The sequence below is a fragment of the Bombyx mori genome, chromosome 7 (assembly GCF_030269925.1).
Source record: "Bombyx mori chromosome 7, ASM3026992v2".
NCBI lineage: Eukaryota > Metazoa > Arthropoda > Insecta > Lepidoptera > Bombycidae > Bombyx > Bombyx mori.
In genome coordinates, this window is record NC_085113.1 from 9,155,567 (window position 1) to 9,178,472 (window position 22,906).

At 36.7% G+C, this 22,906-nt stretch overlaps 2 protein-coding genes across 16 annotated transcripts in view; both read left to right on the top strand.

Annotated features, from left to right (window-relative positions):
* LOC101737410 (katanin p60 ATPase-containing subunit A-like 1) overlaps positions 1-14,641 on the top strand; it is a 49,975-nt gene extending 35,334 nt beyond the window's left edge. For all 4 annotated transcript variants that reach the window (XM_038011985.2, XM_038011989.2, XM_038011987.2 and 1 more), the window contains exons 3-10: positions 4,845-4,971; positions 5,469-5,623; positions 6,291-6,452; positions 7,492-7,613; positions 8,002-8,181; positions 9,701-9,859; positions 10,417-10,640; positions 13,240-14,641. In XM_038011985.2, coding sequence (XP_037867913.1) covers positions 4,845-4,971; positions 5,469-5,623; positions 6,291-6,452; positions 7,492-7,613; positions 8,002-8,181; positions 9,701-9,859; positions 10,417-10,640; positions 13,240-13,438 — 1,328 coding nt within the window. In that variant the 3' untranslated portion in view covers positions 13,439-14,641. The remainder of the gene's footprint in view (positions 1-4,844; positions 4,972-5,468; positions 5,624-6,290; positions 6,453-7,491; positions 7,614-8,001; positions 8,182-9,700; positions 9,860-10,416; positions 10,641-13,239) is intronic.
* Positions 14,642-17,360: 2,719 nt separating this feature from the next.
* LOC101745976 (trithorax group protein osa) overlaps positions 17,361-22,906 on the top strand; it is a 107,933-nt gene continuing 102,387 nt past the window's right edge. For 6 of the 12 annotated variants that reach the window (XM_038011945.2, XM_038011946.2, XM_038011948.2 and 3 more), the window contains exon 1: positions 17,362-18,802. In XM_038011945.2, coding sequence (XP_037867873.1) covers positions 18,266-18,802 — 537 coding nt within the window. In that variant the 5' untranslated portion in view covers positions 17,362-18,265. Of the gene's footprint in view, positions 18,803-22,906 lie in introns of all 12 variants that reach the window. The other 6 variants (XM_038011954.2, XM_038011953.2, XM_038011951.2 and 3 more) reach the window with 2 other exon arrangements.

A 22,906-nucleotide genomic window follows, 5' to 3' on the forward strand; every position in this document is an offset into this window, starting at 1 on the left:
TCACGGCAGAAATAGGCGGGGTGGTGGTACCTACCCGTGCGGACTCACAAGAGGTCCTACCACCAGTGAGTTCGTAAAAAAAGCTCCGGGATTTTTTCCCTACCAATTCGCTGGTAGCCCAAGAGGCTATTCCAGCTACTCCCGGACGGGTAGATGAGCACACGGACTCAACCTGAGAGAATTTGCTAACACTAGCCCTAGCAAGAGCAGTACTTCGCATAATCTATCGGATCGGAATCGCGACCCACTGAGAAAATCCGGCGAGAAACTCAATGGGCTGAAGGAATTAGGGCATATCTATCTATATATATATATATATAAATGAATTGCTGTTCGTTAGTCTCGCTAAAACTCGAAAACGGCTGGACTGATTTGGCTAATTTTGGTGTTGAATTATTTGTGGAAGACTAGAGAAGGTTTAAAAGGTAGATAAATATGAAAATCCTCGGAATTAAATAAAAATAACAATTTTGTTTTTCCTTTGATGTGGCCCCCGTCGGACGGATTCCTTTTGTTTGTATTAAGTTTATTTTATACAAAATTTTTGGTCATTTATTTCTCGATTGAGGCACTACGAAGCCTGCCGGGTCAGCTAGTCATAAATAATAATAATGGCATAATAATATGGAAGTGTCGCGTACCCGCGGCGTCCCCTGATAAATCAATTTTCAATCTGAACTGTGTGTTGCTATCATGGTGCAAGTAACTAATTAAACATTAACATAATCTTTATTTGAAATTTTATTTTAATGTGTGTACATTAAGTGGAATTTAGCATACCGTAACTAATTCGTTCGTTCATTAAAACGTTTATTTAAAAATGACCCTTAAACTATGTTTATAAAGGTCTTGAATTCATTTCATCAGACCTACACAGCCCACGCGGACATCGTGCGGCGAAATTCAACAGCCGGTTTGACCCCCTTAAGACGTTATTTTTAATGAGCATAATGTGCAGTCTCAATATTAACAATGTCTAGACCGTTTTTATAACGGTCACGGTTCACTTCTCCGAAGCGCCGTATCGTGTGCCACGAATGTTAATAAGGATAGGAAGGAAAGATAAAAGGATCCTAAGAAAAGATGGGATATCGCATATAGTCTAAACATATGGTAGTAATACAGTTACTCAACCCGCCGAGTGTCTCGCCCCGGATTTTCTTAGTGGGACGCGTTTCCGATACGTTGGTAGATTCTGCGAAGCACTGCTCTGGCTAGGGCTAGTGTAACCTCCTTAGGTTAGAGCCTCGTGAGCTCACCTATTCGTTCGGTTACGCTGGCATAGCCTCTCAAGGCTGCCAGCTTAGGTAGAACGAAAAAAAACAGATTTTTTAAACAGTTTCTTTTTATGTATGAGCAAGAAAAACGCAAAGAATCTACTAGGTCTTTATCGTGGTATCAATCCTGTATTCAAATTCGAAAATGCATAAAGACATTCCCACTGCTAATGATGATTTTTCATTACATTACAACGCACGCAGAGCACGCTTAACTTGACTAGAGTCACGTCACAATCGTGCGTAACGTGATCAGATAAAACCAACGCTATTTTCAATTAGCACAACATTAAACAACAATTTATCGATCGTTTGAGTTTAATTAATATATACATATATACCTACATATTGTTACGGTGCTATGTTTACAGGAAGTCACTTCAACGTCGAAGGACTTATGTGGGTGTTTAACGTATATGCTAATAATTTATGTAAGAAAAACATTACTTTGAATCACTTGCGTAACAAAACTATTCCTAACCTTTTTAAATCAATTTACATAAGTAGACGTACTGGTGGTAGGACGGCGCACGAGTGGCCATCACAGATCGGCCTACTTCTGCCGTAAAACACAGGAAGTTTGAAGGTCTGTTTTTTTTTCCTACCTAAGCTGATAGCCTTGAGAGGCTATATCAGCGTCGCCTTAACTAGTAGGTGAGCTCACGGGGCTCAAAACTGATGACGTTGCAAACACGAACCCTAGCAAGAGCCGTGCTTCGCAGAATCTACCACCGGATCGGAAACGCGACCCACTGTGAGGATCCGGCGAGAAACTCAGTGGGCTGTATCTGAGGGAGAAGGTTTGGAAAGCCTCTGTACACTATACAATTGAAATTCAAACCTCATGTCTCAAGATTAGTGCCGCGTTCCATTTTGTGGGGTGTCTACGGGCTTGGCGGAAACTTCAGGCGTACCCTGAATTCTTTCAACCATCATCCATTTAGAGACGAAATTCTTGGCAATCCCTTAACCGTGGTGTCGGGTCCGTCGTGTTGCAGAGCGAGGAATTTATGCGAAGATTGCCAGGGGACTTGCGACTCTGATGTAGGTTTAAAGGTCCAAAGGTCCTGTATCAATGCTCGTTACGCTTACCTCCATTCTCCGTGTTCCTCTCTCTGTCTAACAAAATTTTAATAAGAACCTACTAGTGCGGCTAAGACCTGAGCTTGACAAAAACTCCTGTAAATTCTTTAGAAGTTTTTGACAAGGTCTTCTGCAACGTTTTTAAGTAAGTTATAAAGAAATTATGAATTATATTACTTATAAATTATTATTATAAAATAGACGGCCAGCAGAGTCTATTGAGAAACTTGTTGTTCAGGGTAGGGTCAATGGTAAGAGATCTCGTGGACGAATCCCCATGCGCTGGACTGATCAGGTGAAAGGCCTCACTGAAACCCCACTTAACGAGTGTGTGCACCGGGCCTCGGTTCGCAAACGATGGAAAACATCTGTCAAGGCTTTAATAAGCAAGAATTCCACATGACCACGACTGCTCTGCCAAGAGCAACCGATTATGATGATGATGATGATAAAGAAATTTCGTTGGTACACCTGGCTGGCTTCCACTTCGACAGCTTATAAACTAACCACGTATCGTTAGCTTGTTTGTAAGATCAGTAGTGTTTATTTCTTTTTATCATGTGGTTTTTAGATATGTTTGTATCCCACTGTACAGTAAATAATAAATAAACAAATAATATGAAAATAAAAGATTTAGAAGATTCAAATGTTCACAGGGTGAAACGAAACGCATTTGCGCATATTTTATATTATCTGTGCATTTTTCACTCACTCACCACTTTGGCGCCTTTTTTATAAATTTTCAAATATTTTATCTATCTAACATAATATTATTGTTGGACTAAAAATATATAACATTATTTCAACAAACCGACTTTTTTTTTTATTTCACTTATCGGCAATATTATTTGTCCCGGGAGGTTTTATTTCAATATTGTTATTTGGATTAATATCCAAAGTAAAAGTAGTTCGCGACAACTTCAGAAATCGAGTAGCAAGAGATCAAGTCTCTGTCTATTTCAGGAATGTAAAGTCGAGAATTGTACAATAAAAAATATATACACGACACGTACATTACACACAATATTATGTGTATTCTATAAAACTGAAATGTTATTTTAAGGAAGTTTTTTGTTTTGAGTTTGTTCTTTTTTTTTGTAATGTTGTTGTTGTTTGTTATTCTTTTGTTAATGCACCTACCATGCATTATCTCTGCACCACCCTATGGTCGACTTGAAGAGAATGCCCATGGCATTCAATCGGCCTGTGTACAAGTTTTGTTTTATGCATAAAGTATAAATAAATAAATAAATACATGCGGTGCACTGTCGATTTCTGTCTTACTAAAGCGCCTGGATTGCCTAACTTTCCTTTTATTTAGTTATAACTTTATATACTAGACAGTATAAAGGCGGACTTAATGCCATAGGCATTCTCTGACAGTCTACCTTAGATGAACCTTGGTAGGTGTAATGTGATAGTGATATTACTTAAACATATGTGTATATATAACATACATAATATTTATAGATACAAATACTCGTACTTAAATAAATACATATACATAAATATATACATATAAAAATATATATAAATAAATATTATCAATGAAATGACTCTGCTAACACTCTGAGAAAAACAGCTCTCGAACCCTCGTCTTAAAGGCTTCACGTGTAGTGGCCGACCTTATTTTGAGTGGGAGCGCATTCCATAGAAGAATAGACTGAATAGTGAAAGAAGAATGTAAAAAGTCAGAACTATGTGGAGGACAGCGAAGAAGAAGATTGTGAGATGAACGAATATTTCGGCTTTTCTTTTGTTTGTTACTGTATGTCTTCAGTCTTTTAGGTCACTTAGAAATACATTCATTCTCAGTATCTTCGGATTAGTCACTCCCAGAGTCTAGTAGATATTCCGGCGCCTTATTAACAGAAGACGACATAATTGCTTGAGTGCGCTGCGTAGGGCACCGGTGACCTACACGGCAGTCGAAAGGTTAATAGAGTCCATATTCGATGATGTCCGCTCATCTGGACACACGCGACTGAATTATCAATTACATTGGAAATAATGGATATTCTATTGCACACAACGCGAGCGTTTATCGTGTATTCGTAATCAGTAATTGTAAAATACAACGGCGTTCACAACATCACAGACTCGAATGCAAGCTTGTGCTATGCGACAGAAAAATGCAGGATTGCATTACCTGCCCTGGCGGACTTAAAATACGCCTCATGCCGGAATAATTTCGCAAAATGTATTAATACAGTTGCGGTTTTCAAGAGTCGTCGCATTCATTGTAGTTTATAATAAAAGATAATGTTTCAATATGAATCAAATACAGAATACTCTTAGAAATATACGATTACCTATATCTTAAACAATAACGAAAATTTTTAAATGTTTAGACTACAGATATATTTATATCTATCTACACGTATACGGATAGGATGAGGTGTATCAATATACATTTACAGCGCCTTACAGTTTGAATTAACTAAGTCTACTTACTAAGGCGGGGCGAATGTTTCAAATTTTCAGATTACGAAGACCTTCCCACGAGAGACATGTGGGCGCCGGCTCCCCATGAACTGGATCCAGATATCTGGCCCCCGCCACCTGACAGAGATCCGAACGCGTGGCCACCTCCCACCAATGTTGAGCATAAGTAAGTCCGACTAGAAAATCTCATAGCTTACCTTCCAGCTGACCTAAGCTCAACGTCCAATATAAAAAGATGTGTGGTGTCGTAGGACACCGGATAAGAACGAAGTTCCTTATTATAAAAATATTAATTTTAAGTTCTATTCTAGGTATAAAGAAAACAAAACTGGAGTTTTTTTTTTTGGCTTTTTTTTGGACCTCTTGTGAGTCCGCACGGGTAGGTACCACCACCCCGCCTATTTCTGCCGTGAAGCAGCAATGCGTTTCGGCTTGAAGGGTACGGCAGCCGTTGTAACTAAACAGAGAATTTAGAACTTACATCTCAAGGTGGGTGGCGCATTTACGCTGTAGATGTCTATGGGCTCCAGTAACCACTTAACACCAGGTAGACTGTGGGCTCGTCCACCCAACTAAGCAATAAAAAAAATAAAAACTTTTGGTCGTCAAAAACCCGCCACGAAAGCATTAGGTAGGATTTTGATACGTAGATTCGTTCCACAGAGGTCCGCCCGCCATGAAGTCGGCGCGAAACAACTCGCGCAACCCCCGCACTGACATCAAGAAGACAACGCCCGCCCCCAGGAACGCTACAACCTCGCAACGGAAGACCTCCGACGTCAGGAATCCTAGGATAGCCGCCAACAAGGCACATAGTGGTGCGTAGTTGGCCGTTTGTGTTTTTTAATTTAGGTGCAAGGTAGGAAGGAAGAAGACATGGATGGAGTGTGTGAATATGAGAGTGAGAGGAGTGAGTATTGAGATGACGGCTGATACAAAAGAATGGAATAATTGTAGTGGGATAAGGTGGAGGCAAAGAATAAGAATTTATAACGCCCCTTTTAACGCCACCGACATGTCCACATCTAAATGACGAATATGGTTGGCTCTTTGGGTGTTAAATATCTATATATGTGTGGGTATTTAAAACGTATTCGACTACATATGTATATCATGCACCTAATTTCCGTCCATAAGATTTTGATTTTTCCCATGACTACTTATTTATTATTAGATTGATCAGATATTTAACAGATGTATGAATTTCGCTAACGACATCTTCAAGATAAGCTTGCATATATACAAGTCGGTGATGGTCGGTCGCTCGGTGGAAGATCATCCCATTGATGTTATGTCTCCAATGCATATCTATCATCGTCTAATTTTCACTAACCTCAATGCGTCCGATAAACTTGAAAATGCTCACATGCAAAAAGGACTATAGATTTTTTTATGGCCTAATTTCCTGTTAACCAGCTGTTTTTGGTTCAATTCAACTCATTCAATAATTTTTAGCTCAGTTTTCGGTAAATCTTTGTTTGGCAGCTAAAACGAAAGACAATAGTAGTAACAAAGAGCATAGCTCTGGCAAGGAGAAGCAGGACAGAGACAATAACAATGGCGATACAGATGACGAGAAGCACAAGGACGAGGAACGGAAGTTTGAGCCTCCCAGTGCCGCAGATGGGGACTTAGTCGATATGTTGGGTGAGTTAATAGTTAACCTAATTAATTCTTTAAGGAGTTTAGTAACAGGCTTTCTACCATCTGCCTACGTAGAGTTCTGGAATACTTTGGCCACATTTCTAGAAAGGATGACGGCTAATTGGAGAAGCTAATGGTGACTGGCAAATTGGACGGATGAAGACCACGAGATAAAAGCCCGATACATTGGGCTCACCAGATTCGCACTACTCTCGACACCACAATTCACGATGCTGTAAACTTGGCGGCAGATAGGAGCAAATGGCGTAGAATGATCCAAAATAGTATCTTGTTGCGAGGAGATGGTCACGACCCTCAGTATTGACGAATCTTGACTCTGCTACCTGCCTTTCGATTCTAGTCGAGGGTTCAGAGGAAAGCCTGGTTCTAAGGAACAAAGTGCAAGTAATTCGATAAACAGCAGAAAATGGCGAGGATTCACCTTGGCTTCTATTTATAATCGCATAGTGAACATAAGCTGCAAGCCTCCAGAATATGCATGAAATAGATGCCTCAAAATCTATATACCAGGAACAAGAGCCCGCAATAGGCCCAAGATACACTGTTTGGATGTGGTAAAGGTGGATATGCAGGAGGCTATATTGTAACTATACTGAGACCTTAGAACTTATATCTCAAGGGTGGGTGGCGCATTTACGTTGTAGGTGTCTATGGGCTCCAGTAACCACCTAACACCAGGTGGACTGTGAGCTCGTCCACCCATATAAGCCATTAAAAAAAATCGACGCTTGAAAGGCAAACGTGACTAACTTTACAGTAGACTAATTTAAAGTTGAAATACCTGAAAACAAAATTTATTTTAACGAATCGACCTATTGTAGATTCTAACTAGTAGCTGTAGAATTGAAATGATTTTAATAGACCTAAAAGTATATTGTTTTTTGCGCATCGAATATGGATATTCCCTATCATTTATGTACAAAGCAGTTATTGTCGATTAGTCACGTTTGCCTTTCAAGCGTCGATATATTATTATATAAAAAGATTAACATTTTATAGTTTTTATTTTTGTTCATTTCAGAAAGAGATATAGTACAAAAGAATCCTAATATAAGATGGGACGACATAGCCGATTTAACGGAAGCGAAGCGACTGTTGGAAGAGGCGGTCGTGCTGCCAATGTGGATGCCGGATTTCTTTAAAGTATGCCTATTTATTGCCTAATGCAATTCACGTAATACATATACATATGTTTCAATTATCACAGAATACATAAAGACATTGTCTTTAAATTAAACAAAATATAAGTATTAAATAATTTTTTACATGCATAAATTTATGTAAATTAGTATGTTATTTATTATATTGTACAATATGCTTCCTGAAACATTAACATCATTTTATTTAAATAATACAACAATTTTTAATGTGGTCCCTTAAATCCAAGAGAGATTAATTCAAGACCAAAATTAGCCAAATCGGTCCAGCCGTTCTCGAGTTTTAGCGAGACTAATGAACAGCAATTCATTTTTATATATATTGTACATATAAGATTTAGTGCCATATCTGAACAAGAATTTTTGATTTCCAGGGCATCCGTCGGCCGTGGAAGGGAGTTCTGATGGTGGGTCCCCCCGGTACCGGCAAGACGATGCTAGCGAAGGCCGTCGCCACCGAATGCGGGACGACGTTTTTCAACGTCTCTTCCTCCACCCTGACCTCCAAGTACAGAGGGGAGTCTGAGAAGCTAGTCCGGTTGCTGTTTGAAATGGTGAGCACCTAATTACCCTCATCCACGAAGCAGCTGCTCTCGAGTTAGGTCTCCTTCAGAGGCGCTCGGGTAGCTGTTAGCAAATCCCACCCCTCCCGGCTGAGCCTTTGCTCGCCCACCTGTCCCGGTGAAACTGGAAAAGCCTCCGGGCTACCAGTAAACATAGAATCATTTAAAAAAAACCTAATTATCGTATTACTAATATTGTCAGATAAAACTTTTATCATCCATGATCGAGTATTATACTGGAATCTTGACTGAATGCTTTTAAGCACCTCATAAGAAACGGACCCGTAATAAAGATGAATGATGAAATCCAAACAAAATATTTTCGAAAATAAGAGAGCTTTTAATGTTTAAATTCACGTTCGAGATCCCATTGTACACTATATAGTATAATGACGTCAATTTGCTAAAGTCGGTTTACGGGTGAAAGTAAGTTTGAAACGTTTTTCTATATCCCAGAATTAAATTTTCTGTGTAAAATAAAACTAAATGACAATTAGAACTTATAGTAGATTAGGAACAAAATCCTTTTAGAGATCAGCCTTACCATCCATCTCAACTTGTTTCCCGATGTATCGCTTTGTATATTATTACACTAACAATGCAAAGTAAATATTACGGTTAATAAACCCTGATAATTCATTGTAAAGCAACGCTGTCGCAACGCTATAACCGATTTAACATGGTTGTGGCGTAGGCACATAACTATCAAATGCTTAATTTTTGCCCTAATATTTTGTATGAAATATTAAATGTCGCATCTACATTTTATTTACCCATGATAAGAGTAGGTAGAGTTGGAAAATAAAATATGCTACTCTTATTAAGGTGGTGCATCATTGTACTTTGCAATAAACGATTACATCTCTAGTTTATATTTCTCAATTAATTAATCCAGTACGGAATATGCGCTTAAGCAAAGATGGGTTCGTTCGACATCTTGCTATCTCGCTCGCTCGTGATTTAGTGACGTCATAATCCTAATTACATAAACTTGTTTTTTTTTTTTCTCTTTTTATTAGAGTACTAGCTGACTCGGCAGACTTCGTTGTGCCTCAATCGATAAATAAAAGACCTCAACTTACACAAGTAAAATAAACTTAAACAAACAAAAGGAATCCGTCCGACGGGGACACATCAAAGGGAAAACAAAATTGTTATTTTTATTTATATTCCGAGCATTTTCGTATTTATCTACCTTTTAAACCTTCTTTGGACTTCTACAACTAATTCAAGACCAAAATTAGCCAAACCGGTCCAGCCGTTCTCGAGTTTCAGCGAGACTGACGAACACAGTCGCTTTCTCTGTCCCTATGTATTCTTAAATGTTTAAAACTACGCAACGGATTTTGATGTGGTTTTTTTTAATAGATAGAGTGATTGAAGAGGAAGGCTTATATGTATAATAACATCCATGAAATAGTGGAGAAATCAATAATAAATTAGTTTCCGAAGCGAAGCGAGGGCGGCTCGCTAGTTTATATATATATATAGATCTGTAACGTTATTACAGGCGCGGTTCTACGCTCCGAGCACGATATTCATAGACGAGATAGACTCGTTGTGCTCGAGGCGCGGCTCGGACAGCGAACACGAGGCCTCGCGCCGCGTCAAGTCGGAGCTGCTCGTGCAAATGGACGGACTTGGGTCCGCCACTGATGAACCCGCCAAGGTATGACATCCGTTCTGTCAACTGTCACGCCAGTGCAAAGGGAACGTAACCCGTGCGGCCATGTCTTTTGTGACATAAAGGCCGAAGACGTGTCCATCGCGCGAACAGTGCAACGGAACGGATTTGAAATGAAGGTTTCTGACGATATAAATATAATGTAACCTAAAACTCGTTAGAATTTTTTTTAATTCGAATAAAGCCTATTTTTACACGTTTATACTAAAAGAAACAGCAATGTGCCAATATAGATCTATTCAAATAAATTCACACTAAGCATTCCGCTAAAAAGTCGAGTTACCATAGCCATCGTAACGTATGTTTAACGAGTGTGCCTTCACTGAGGTTCGATAAGTTACCGCTAACAAGCCTTAGTTGAAGTTTCAGTATAATTTTTGAGAGACGCAGTTTTCATAATTATTGAAATCAGATGATCAATTAAAATATTATCAACAACATATTCACTTACTTCTAGATAATACTAATATAATTGTTTTATAATGAGCAAATCTAGATTCGTAGATGTTTTTAATGTATTGACGTAATTTTTTTTTTAACAGGTAGTTATGGTGTTAGCAGCAACGAATTTCCCGTGGGACATAGACGAGGCGCTTAGAAGGAGATTGGAGAAGCGTATATACATCCCGCTGCCCACCCAGGAAGGAAGGGAAGCGTTACTGCATATAAACTTGAGAGAGGTCAAGGTGGACCCCGAGGTCGACCTGAGGGCCATAGCCAAGAAACTGGACGGCTACTCCGGTGCTGACATTACTAACGTTTGCAGGTTTGTACTATCTCAATAGTGTCTTTAAAGTAGCTATAGTATTAATATGTAGTAATCTTAAATACTCAGCGTGGCCTAAACGATAAGACGTCCGGTGCATTCGTATCTAGCGATGCACCGGTGTTCGAATCCCGCGGGCGGGTACCAATTTTTCTAATAAAATACGTACTTAACAAATATTCACGATTGACTTCCACGGTGAAGGAATAACATCGTGTAATGAAAATCAAACCCGCAAAATTATAACTCATACTCAACTGAGACGTTGTAGATGTCTACGGGCTCTGGCGACCACTTAGTACTAGGTGGGCTCTGAGCTCGTCCACCCAACTATGCAATAAAAAAAATGTATTTATAAAAAAAAAAATTGGCAAGTCTAAACGGCTGAAAAGAATAGGAATGTCTTGTTTGTTTGGTTCTCTTTGTGCATCATTGGAGCAAAGTACACCAGTTTTAGAACAGTATTTAGAATTATTTGTGTTTTTTTTTGCGTAACCAATCACGCAAAAATGGATGAACGAATTTTGATTAAATTAAGTATAAAGGTAATTAACCACTTGAACTAACACTGGTATTATTTTATAATGCTCAATGACCTAACTTAGGCAACGCTGTGTAAATCTGCCTTAATAAATACTATAGTGTTAGGTAAAGAATGTGATCTATGGCAATGCAGCCAGACTACTTCCGCCATTAAAACAAGTCACACACAGAGCTCATGTCGTTTTATTATAAAATACAAATATGCTACAACCCGGCCATCCTATGACTTCATATGTTACATATTATTATGTTACGGCCGTCTAGTGTAGTGGTAAGTGACATGGTCACTACAATAGGGGGTCGCGGGTTCGAATCCCGCCAAGGGAAGATATTTGTATGATAAATACAAATGTCTTTGTCTCATGTCTTTGTCTTTTCCAGGGTTATGGATGTATATTAAATGTATGTATGTGTATAATAAAAATCTTACATTTATATCCGTTATCTGGTACCTGTAACACAAGTTATTTACGAACTTATCACGGGACCAGTTAACGTGAAAAAAAAAATATGTACAAATATATTCTACATACTAACACATACAGATCAACTGGTATTCCATCATCCCATAAAGGTCTAATTATAGTTTTAACAAGACTATTTCTCTGTCGATGGCCCTAATAAACGACACAATGAGTGCACCCAGTGCTCGTAATACCAAAAACCCAAAAAGATAACAAAAATACCCAAAAAGAAAACAACTCAAAACACAATCTAACCATTCCCTTTTTTTTAAGTCAAAAATATATTAATATTATTTAATAACTTTGTTGAATGTTATCACATGATACTACTGTGGTAAAAAAATACTAAATGAACTAAAAATTTAAAGTTATATCGATTTTTTATATTTTACCTTTTCAATGTCACCACAATTTGTATTGGTTTTATTTTTTATTGGGAATATATCGACGCTTGAAAGGCAAACGTGACTAAGTGACAATAACTGCTTTTTTTTTTTGGAGTTTACTCCTTTAGAATCGATTTACATATATAGGCCCGGGGTATGAAAATTATGGGGACCAAAATCGTACTAGCATGTCACACGAAATGCGTTATGCGCCTGCGCCGGCAGTCCGCCACAAAGCCTCGTACTGATCGCGCGTTTCTCTCATTATTGTATTTTCATATATTTGTTAGTCGTTTGTTTTGTGTCTCGTTAATTTGTTAATAATCTGTAGTGTATCGTGTTGTCGTAATATAGAACTATTTCTCGTATTGTTTCGTTTAATTTTTTATATCCAGTAAACTCCAGTCGTGCATCGGAGCGGACACACACACTTTTTTTTTTTTTTTTTTTTTTTTTTTTTTTTTTTTTTTTTTTTTTTTTTTTTTTTTTTTTTTTTTTTTTTTTTTTTTTTTTATTGCTTAGATGAGTGGACGAGCTCACAGCCCACAAGGTGTTAAGTGGTTACTGGAGCCCATAGACATCTACAACGTAAATGCGCCACCCACCTTGAGATATTAGTTCTAAGGTCTCAATTATAGTTACAACGGCTGCCCCACCCTTCAAACCGAAACGCATTACTGCTTCACGGCAGAAATAGGCAGGGCGGTGGTACCTACCCGTGCGGACTCACAAGAGGTCCTACCACCAGTAATTACGCAAATTATAATTTTGCGGGTTTCATTTTTATTACACGATGTTATTCCTTCACCGTGGAAATCAATCGTGAACATTTGTTGAGTACGTATTTCATTAGAAAAATTGGTACCCGCCTGCGGGATTCGAACACCGATGCATCGCTCAACACGAATGCACCGGACGTCTTATCCGTTAGGCCACGACGACTTCAAACATACTTTGTACATAAATGACAGGCAATAACCATATTCGATGTGCAAAGAATGTATATTTCTAGTTCTATTAAAATAATTTCAATCCTATAGCTAGATTCGTTAAAATAGAATTGTTTTCAGGTATTTCAACTTTAAATTAGGCTTCTGTAAAGTTCACGCATTGTCACTTATTCATGTTTGCCTTTCAAGCGTCGATATGTATAAGACCTATGTAATCTAACTTTCATTATTTTAATTCTTAATTATGTTTTATAAGGGACGCATCAATGATGTCGATGCGACGTAAAATCGCCGGATTGAAACCGGAGCAGATCAAACAACTTGCCAAAGAGGAGCTCGACCTGCCCGTCACCAAGCAAGACTTCCTCGAAGCCCTCGCCAAGTGCAACAAGTCTGTGTCGAAGGGAGACATACAGAAATACCTATCCTGGATGACGGAGTTCGGATCCTCCTGATTCATGGTCTAACACTAACGAACAATATAAATAATTTAGATTAAACATAAGTTGTGAACAGACTGTCAGGACACAGTGATGGGAGTCTCCGGGTCCTGACTTTCATTCACAACTTCAATGCATGCTCTTTGAAATGTCGTCATCAGTAATACAAAAACACTTACCCCATCTCCGTCCATATTAGTCTTTTGTTGAAGTCAAGACTTAATATTCATTAATGGTGATAGGCATTTCAAGGGATTTTGTTTTAAGAGAAATAAATGCCTTACAAAAAATTTTCGTACGGAATATTTTGACTGTAACAGTATTAAAATTGATATAGCAGTGTGGCATATCGTTCAAGAGAATCGTGTGAAAAGTATTTTAAGAAATTTGAGTAATTTTCTATAGTAAAATGTCTCCGATATTAAAAACTATGTATCACTCTGAAAACCAGTACTGTTTCAATTCGCATAATACAATATTTGTTTGTTTTTATTTATTTATTTACCAATCCAAAAGTCACGTCGTGTACAATACAGGGGATTCGCAGATATTAACACGTTGACTGCCACGGAAATTTCATATCAGTTCAATAACTGAATCTATCCGAGTACTGGTGCTTTTCTTGTATAGTGACTGCCTTCGACTTAATTATTAAATGCACAATGCGTTACTGTGAATTTGTAAATACTAATTCCGCTAGTTGTAATGTAAACGAGCTTAAAAGTTTTATCCAGATCTGTGCGTGTCATTTGAATGTTTTTTTTTTTTTTGTAAAGCTCCTTGAGTTTATGTACTTAAATTAGGTTCAATTTGAGATTTATAGTGAAATATAATTTTTATGCCATAATTAATTTATATTGTACTTTTATAGATTTTTTTTTTATTTTTATTAAAGAACTTGTATTGGAATGAGTTGAATATTTGGCATTTATAAGTTTAGTGTTTCGCTCAACTACAGTTATAAAAACATGTTTGATAGACCGATTATTTCGGTCCTTATTCAAGATTAATTTCATGCATATTGAAAATCACACTCGTTTTTCATTTGATAACCATAATACATAACTGTGTTTGTACATTACTGACAGTAGTAATATGCAATAATTTTAAATTTGGTCTAAACCTGTAATATTTTGTAGAGATAACAAATATTTTTGCAACCAAATTAACAAATCTTGTATGTGAAGACATGGAAATAAAATAATATGAAAAAAACAATCTCTTATTTGTATTTTAAATTTACGAAAATATTTTAAATTATTAACCTGAGCAATTATTTGATACCGTTTATTAATTAATATAAATGGTTACCCAATTAATGCTATGAAAGAATGGATACGTTTTATGACGTAATATTATATAAGCAATTTTTTTAGAATAATAAAAATATTTTAAATTACATTACAAAATTTTAGAAGAATAAAAATCAATGCATTTTTCACATTGAAATGAAATATTAAATTCTAGTTACAGTAACCATTTTAAAATATTCGAACTATTTAGTTAATATTTAGTTAATTCGAGCTTAACTGTCTAGTAACTAGACAGTTAAACTCTACTCTAGTTTTTGTGATTTAATTGATGCTAAGTATTTTTGAAAGGGCTTGTGGGGAAGAAAGACCGAATGTGGTTTCTCGGTTCCAAAGTATATTGTATTGAAGTTTTAGTGTTTTCTACTCTCACCATTTTACTGAGAGGATATAAAATGTTCTCTTCGCAAATTAATTCATCTTCACTCCAAATCAACCTCACTGATAACTTTAAATTAATTTCAGGCTTAGCACAACATTTTTGGCTTAACGAGTTGCGATCCCTTCGTCTGTCCATTCGAACAAATAAAATAAAAGTACCGGCCGTAAGGCTTTATGGCGGCATTTTTACAATTGCTTTAAAAAATGCTTTAAATTCAGCAGTTCTTCGGCTTGATAATCGGCTTATCTAGGAAATTACTAATATTTTAATAACTGGTTAATTCTTATAAAGCATGGATCTCATCATTTTCTACTACATTCGTGTTAAGAGGGTCTTTAAAATGGTACTAAATAAGGATGGCGCTACTGTACTGTTTTGAAGTAGTGCCGCATTTGCGAAGCATTGTTTAACTTTAGTCCTGGTCATATCTTTCTTTAATATACACCATAAAAACTTTACGTATGCAGTTACACGCATGGACTACACTTTTTCTTAAGATTTGAACAGCTTTTTTTTTTGTTTTTTTCCTACCGAAGCTGATAGTCTTGAGAGACCATATCAGCGTCACCGGGCCAGTAGGTGAGCTCAAGGGACTAAAACCTGACGTTCTTGCTACCACGAACCCTAGCAAGAGCAGTGCTTCGCAGAGTCTACCACCGGATCGGGAACGCGACCCACTGAGAAGATCCGGCGAGAAACTCAGTGGGCTGTGTCTGTTGGTTAATTTACTCGCCGAGCCCTTCGTCGCAAGCGACGGGTTCGACGAGAACGATGACCGGTACTTGGGGTACCTAAAAGCACCGTTAGTGGATCGGGAGGATCCGAGATGGCGTGTTTTGGGCGACGTTGACTGTTTACCATTCGGTCCGCAGGATCGGAATGTAGCTACCGGCGGCTACGATGAAAGGTTCGTGTCGTGCCGCTTTATCGAAATGGCGCATTATTGCCAACTGTAAATACTTATTGATGAACTCTACTGTCCAGGTTGTCGTGGAGATCGATGTTCTATTGAACAGCGTTAATCATATAAGCGTACGAATCTTGTTTTTTTATGTCTTTTTTTTATTCCTACCTATGCTGGTAGCCTTAGAGGGCTATGCCAGCGTAACCGAACGAGCCCTTTTATGTCAGTTATCACCGTCATAGTACAGAAATTCTGTACAAATTTTTAAAAAGAATTACATACATGTACGAACTTTCCTCGTTTATTGTTCTTCATTAATCTCAAACGGCGAAAGCCTTATCAAAATCAGTTTGACTTTATTTTGTAGTTTTAACTACATATGTTGAACTATAATAATATTTAAACGTGGTAAATTGCGCCTAAAGTAACTTCTGGTGCGTGATGGAGTCTTCTGTAAATCGTGCAAATAGTATTTATCTGCCACCCGAGCTCATCGAACCATACCTATGCAAGTCTAGTGTTCGCTTACGCAGCCGGCACTGGTTTAAAACACATCCAAGTCATCCAATCCCGTTTTTGTAGGAAAGCCGTCGGAGCACCGTGATTCGTAAGGAACTTGGTTCTTCACGATGACATGGAGTTAGACTCCATCAGTATATTCAGTCGGCATCAGTGCGCCATTTCGAGAAAGCGGCGTGACACGAAAATCCTCTTGTGGCCGACAGTAACTACATACGCAATCCTGTGGACCGAATGTTTCGTTTGAATTGTTTGGTGCTAATTAATATTGTTATTTGTCCGACTACATATATTTACACGACTATGAATCGTTTAATAAGTAATAGTTGTGTGAAAATAATAGCTAGTTTTCGTCAAACATATGAACGAGCTCGAAGGTTCAGGCAGTTAGAAGGAAATAGAGATATCGATAATAAGCTGCCTAAGGTACTGAAGGCCGTTGCTTTGTGAATAAACCTACACCGGATTTGAATCGCGACTTGTTGGTAAAAGGACACCAAGTGACTTGGTTATACTATTCACTTTTGTAAACATTTCATTTTAAGTTAACTTAAAAAACATGGGCAGATTTTATACATTAATGATTATGAAAATAAAATAAACCATCCAGAAATCGAGCTTAACACATGTAGTAAACAGATTTCTAGATTAAAATATGTAGTCAACTCAATGGTATGTAGTCGAAGACTTATTGCCTTTAGGGCGTACCGAGCATCTAAGTTTGTTATTACATGCATATGTAATCTGTAGGTTTGCGAGGTCTCTTGTGCATAATCTATGTTTTACAATATGTCAAAAAATTTACAAAGTATGTTGGTAAAAGTGCTGATCTATTCAAAGTCGGTGTTGCAATAGCGGAGTTTTTCTCGTAAATATACGATACTAAAATCTTTCAATAATACTATACAACAATAGAAATGTTATGGTTTATCTAAAGGTGTTTTTTTAAATATGTCATCAATTTTCTTTAAATATTAATAAGATAAAAGATACGGGTTAAATGTTCTGAAGTTGTATACGATTGCATTGGCGCCACGGGAAGTGAGTTAATTTTTTAATGTTGGTACACCTGCCTAACTACGTGGTCGCAGTAGATCTCAAAAATGTAAACATGTATTGATAATACTACGAATAGAATCATAATGATTCATTAAATTGATAATTTTATCTATTCTGTAACTATCCGTATCAATAAATTTGGTAAAATAGTATCACCATTCCATTTGAAATTAAAATTGAATAATTCCAATTTATAACCGAAGTGAACATAGTCAAAAGCGCCGTCGAGCGCTGCAGAAATTGAAGTCCGTAATGGCGGACGCTAATAATTTGGAAGTTTTGTGAACCTATTGTTCTGTTTTTCGTAATTCAGGCTGTTTACGTACCCAGGAATGCGCGTCGTTATATGTGGACGTATACGGTGTGTGATAATCGTGCAAGTGTATTGAAATGTTGTATTATGACGTGACAAAAGCGCCTGCTAGATATGTAACCTTTTCCCTAACCTCGTTTACGCCAATGAAGTAGATATGTGATCGATGTGTGTTCGTCGACAAACGATATTTAGTACGTTTTTCATTACAATCAGTGCGTAATTAATCAGTATTTTAGTGATGGAAGTGTCCACGTCGCGGTTTTGGAATCCGACGCCCGATTTCGATGTAACGTAAGCGAGCCGGTCGATCGCAAAAGCGAGTGTAAGCAGGGACGGCCGTTGTCAGCCGAACATGGCTGCGACGCAGGCAGAGTCCCAGCGAAGCGAAGCGAACGTTGAGCAAAATCCTCCGGAACAGCTCAGTGAATCTCGGAACGCTCTATTACAAAACGGCACCGACAAGACCATTGGGCGCGTTCCGCCCGATGGCGTCGTGAACACAAAGAGCAAGTCGCCTATGTCGGCCGAAACGGGCCCGCCACGCGACGGTGGCGAGGCGCCCGGCCACGATCGGCCCGGAGAGCGGCCGTTAACGGACCAGTATGGTCAGTATAGATACCCGGAAGCCGCAGATCCGTATTACGCGCGGCCTGGTTTTCCCGGTAAACCAAGGCCACCTCCGCAGCAACCACGTTTCTTTCCTGGGCAAGCGGTATCACAAGCACCAGGGCCCACGCCGACGTTAAACTCGCTATTACAGTCGAGCGGGGCGCCGCCACATCGTTACCCAAACAGCTATGAACAGCCCCCGGCGGGCTATGGGCCAGGATGGCCTCCACGCCCTATGCCACCCTACAATCCTCAAAGCAGTCCATATAGAAATTCAACAGTAAGTACACCGATTTTATATTTCAATAAATGTCTTGCAATCTTATTAATTCTTTATATCATGGTATACACTAATAGTTTACAACCTTTACAAAATTATTATCTTTTACGTTGTACTTGATTTACTAACATGTTAACAGTAAACATTTGAGAACCTATACAGTAAATTTATAACATAACTGAAATATAATAATGAAATATCAATCTAGTATTTTTTAAAAACTACAATTAATATGCGCTGTTCATATTAATTTGTAGATGAATGGATTTTCTCTACATTGTAATTAGATTCAAAGTATCTATAAGGAATAATTATGTAATTTCATTACATCTAATTGATAATATTAATGTCTCTAAGTAATAACGTAAATTGTACAAATAAGTTTTAACTATTATTTCTCAGCAAAAATAAACAAACATTCTTCAGTAGGCTAGCTATGATTTTTTTACTTTTATGGGTATTTAATTTACTGTTAGTAATGGATAGCTAAAATTATAAATATAACTCGAAATCAAGTTCTTTGTTTTTAAGAAGAAAGGGTAATTTATTGCCTTGAAAGTAATTCTGTTACTCAAACTGGAACTCTATATACCTGAAAAAGTGTATTGACCAATGTAAATTATATATTAAGGGTTCGCTCAAAATTTTAAATCTAAAACAGTAACTTTTTAAAACAATTATGATTAATTGGACAATAATTGAATTTTGAATATAACAAATTGGTTTCTGTACCTGAAAAATCTGAGAACTAATGAAATTTGCAAAATTTTATTTAGCAAAAGTTACCAGCATCATGAGTATGTTGTTACTGAAAGTAACCTTATTTAATTCTCAACTTGACCGAACACTCTTGAGTAATTAAATGAAAAGTCAAAAAACATCTGACAATTATCAAAAATACCAAGAAATTGTAAAATTGTTACAAAAACAAAATTTATCAGTTTATCTACACAATAGCAATATAAAGTAAAGGTCATACAAAAATATACTACTTATTTAAAAATTAAATCTCTTAGCAGATCCAAAAATGAAGTCATTGACTGGATAAACAGTGTCATGTTTTGGTAAAACTTCAAATTATTTAGAAGTGATATTCATCAGATTAGGTGAAAGATCTACTGTTTGTAAAGGTTGGCACTTCTTTTTCTCTTTAGGTTGTAACATATTTAAAAAAAAGTAAACAAACAGATATCTTTATTATTTTAGAACCAATTAATTACAAATTATTGGTTCAAATAGAAAGAAATATTATTATCCATCCAACTTTATGCCAGTGATGTTAAGATTTAATAATAGTGATTAGACTGATAAATTACACGCAACTATTTATCATCAAACTGATGCTCTTATTGTTGTTTTGGTATAACAAAATGGCAATGAACACTTTTATAAAATGAGTACAAGTCACTTCTTATTTAATGGTTAAGTAAGCTTAAAGACTCTCCAAAATGTTTTTTTAAACTCATTATGAGACATAAGATCGCAGTATCTTTTACATTAGCCATAATGTCTCTTAAACTTGTAATGCATATTTACCCACCTGAGCAAGATCGAGCATGCTTCGATTCTTTCAACAATACTAAGGGTAGACAATAAGGTGTCAAGACAGAAAGGATGATTTTCTCACTAACTCACTGCTTCTGACACCCTGTTCTGAAGAATGTAATTTATGTCACAGAGGGACTTAATTCTGTGCTCTTTACAAATTGAAGTCCTAAGAAGTATTGTTCTAAATAATTACATTATCACTCATTTCTCATCCGTAGTGTGTTTCAAGTGATTACATTTGTGAAATTTAGCTCAGTATAAAATTTCCACAACTGTATAGCCCTTCTTATCGTCTTACAAAGATGGTTTGAAAAGAGTCCCTGAGTCTAATGGCTTTATGGAAGGCACAATAACCTTAGAATCTTGTATGTTGAAATTTCATACTTCTTTGACTGAACGAATGACACTTGTCTTAAGTTGCGTTTTTTTATTATTGCTTACATAAGTGGATGAGCTCATGACCCACTTGGTGTTATGTGGTTACTGGAGTCCATAGACATTATCTAGACCTTGAGACATGAGTTTTAAGTTCTCAGCTATCACAGTGTAACAATGGGCTCACCCTTCAAATCATAATGTATTACTGCTTCACAGGAGATACAGGCGGGCTGGTGGTACCTACCTGTGCGGACTCTCAAGACGACCTATGACTAGCAATTGTTGGGCCGCATTAAAAACAATATTTTATTTATTTATTGCATTTGCTGTCAGACAAACATACGGCCCACCTGATGGTGAGTGGTTACCGTCGCCCATGGACGTCATCAATGCCAGGGGCAGAGCCAAGCTGCTGCCTACATTAAATGGCAAATCACATGCATGCAGTTATGCAAGATTTGTCTGCTTTTTTATCAATCTTCAAATTGTGTAGTCTATCTATTTAAAATAAAATAAATAAAAATAGTATTCTAGGTCAATAATTTTTATGATTAGAATATGTTGTTATCATTATGTTGTCTTAAATATCTTAAACATAAAATGTAGGTAAATGAGGCTACAACACTGAAACAACTGATGCCGTACTGCCAGCTCAAATATTAAAACAACCTTTACATTACTGCAAACCTGATGATAGATAGCATGACATTCTGGAACTATAATATAGAACAAGATATTCACAGTTTTATACAGATACACAAATAATAACTGTGATTATTTAATTTTATGACAAATAAAAGATGCTTACATATTAGGATTAATAGGTAGATTTGATTTTGTGATTTAAAATTGTATTATTTACTTGTATTAGAACCTCGCGTGAGTCCGCACGGGTACATACCACTGCTCTGCTTATTTCTGCCTTGAAGCAGTAATGCGCTTCGGCTTGAAGGGTTGGGTAGCTGTTGTAACTATACTGAGACCTTAGAACACATATCTCAAGATGGTTGGGTGACATTTACGTTGTAGATGTCTATGGGCTCTAGTAACCACTACAAGGGCAATAAAAAAAAAAAAAAAAAAAAAAAACACCAGGTGGGCTGTGAGCTCGTCCACCCATCTAAGCAATAAAAAAATAGACAAAATTAGTGTTTATGTTGTTGTGTTTGCTTGTTGCTGTGTTTATTATTTCCAAATATTTAAATACTTATTACATTTATTTACTTTTAGAAAGATATGAATATCATTTCATCATCTTTGACTATGAAATCTGTAAGATGTTCAAAATAAATTAAAGAAATCATAAGAATAGTCTATGACATGAAAAAACCAATGAAAATAATTGTTGGCATGGAGTTTTTAATTTGTTTAAGATAAAAGATCTTAAACAACTAACACACTACTTTTTAGATATTCTTGTTCTTGGTGTCCAGTGGTCCAATGGTTCTTGTGACTGCTGAGGTACATATATACTGGTACTTGGTACGAATAGAAAAAAATTGCATTCATTATCATCCACAATAATGACACTGATTTTACTACATCTCATTCAGTCAAGTAATATTTAAATAGTTATGCTTTAAACAGTAATATATTATTATTATTCTATCATATGATTTTAAATGATTTCCTAAAAAATCATGATACTTGGTTGTTTTTCTAGGTTGTTGTCAAAAAGCAGTTTCGTTTTTTTACTGTATGATGATTCGTTTTTCCTTTTTTTTTTGGGGGGCAAACTTGCAATTGGCCACCAATTATTATTGATTTCAAATTGGAAAAAATTATTGCACTTCAGCAAAAATAGAGACGGGATGTTGGTATCTACTTAACTACGATGATTTAAAAGCATACATAGCAAATAAGATGTATGGACTTAGACTCATCAATGATTTGATATTTATTGGATTATTGATAGTATTTTTATTATAAAGAGTAATTTAAAGTAATTATGCTAATCTTACTGAAATAATACCTTAATAATGATCAAACTTTTTCATTTAAATGGATTGGTCTGTTTCTAAAATTTTGTTTATACTGTAATATCATCATTCAATCAAAAGGCCCGGGCTACATGCCTATGCAGTAATACTGACCCAAATTTATTTAGTTATTGAATATTGACTTGTATATACACTGACATATAGAGGGGGGAATATAAGGAAGGAATCCACTGAAAAC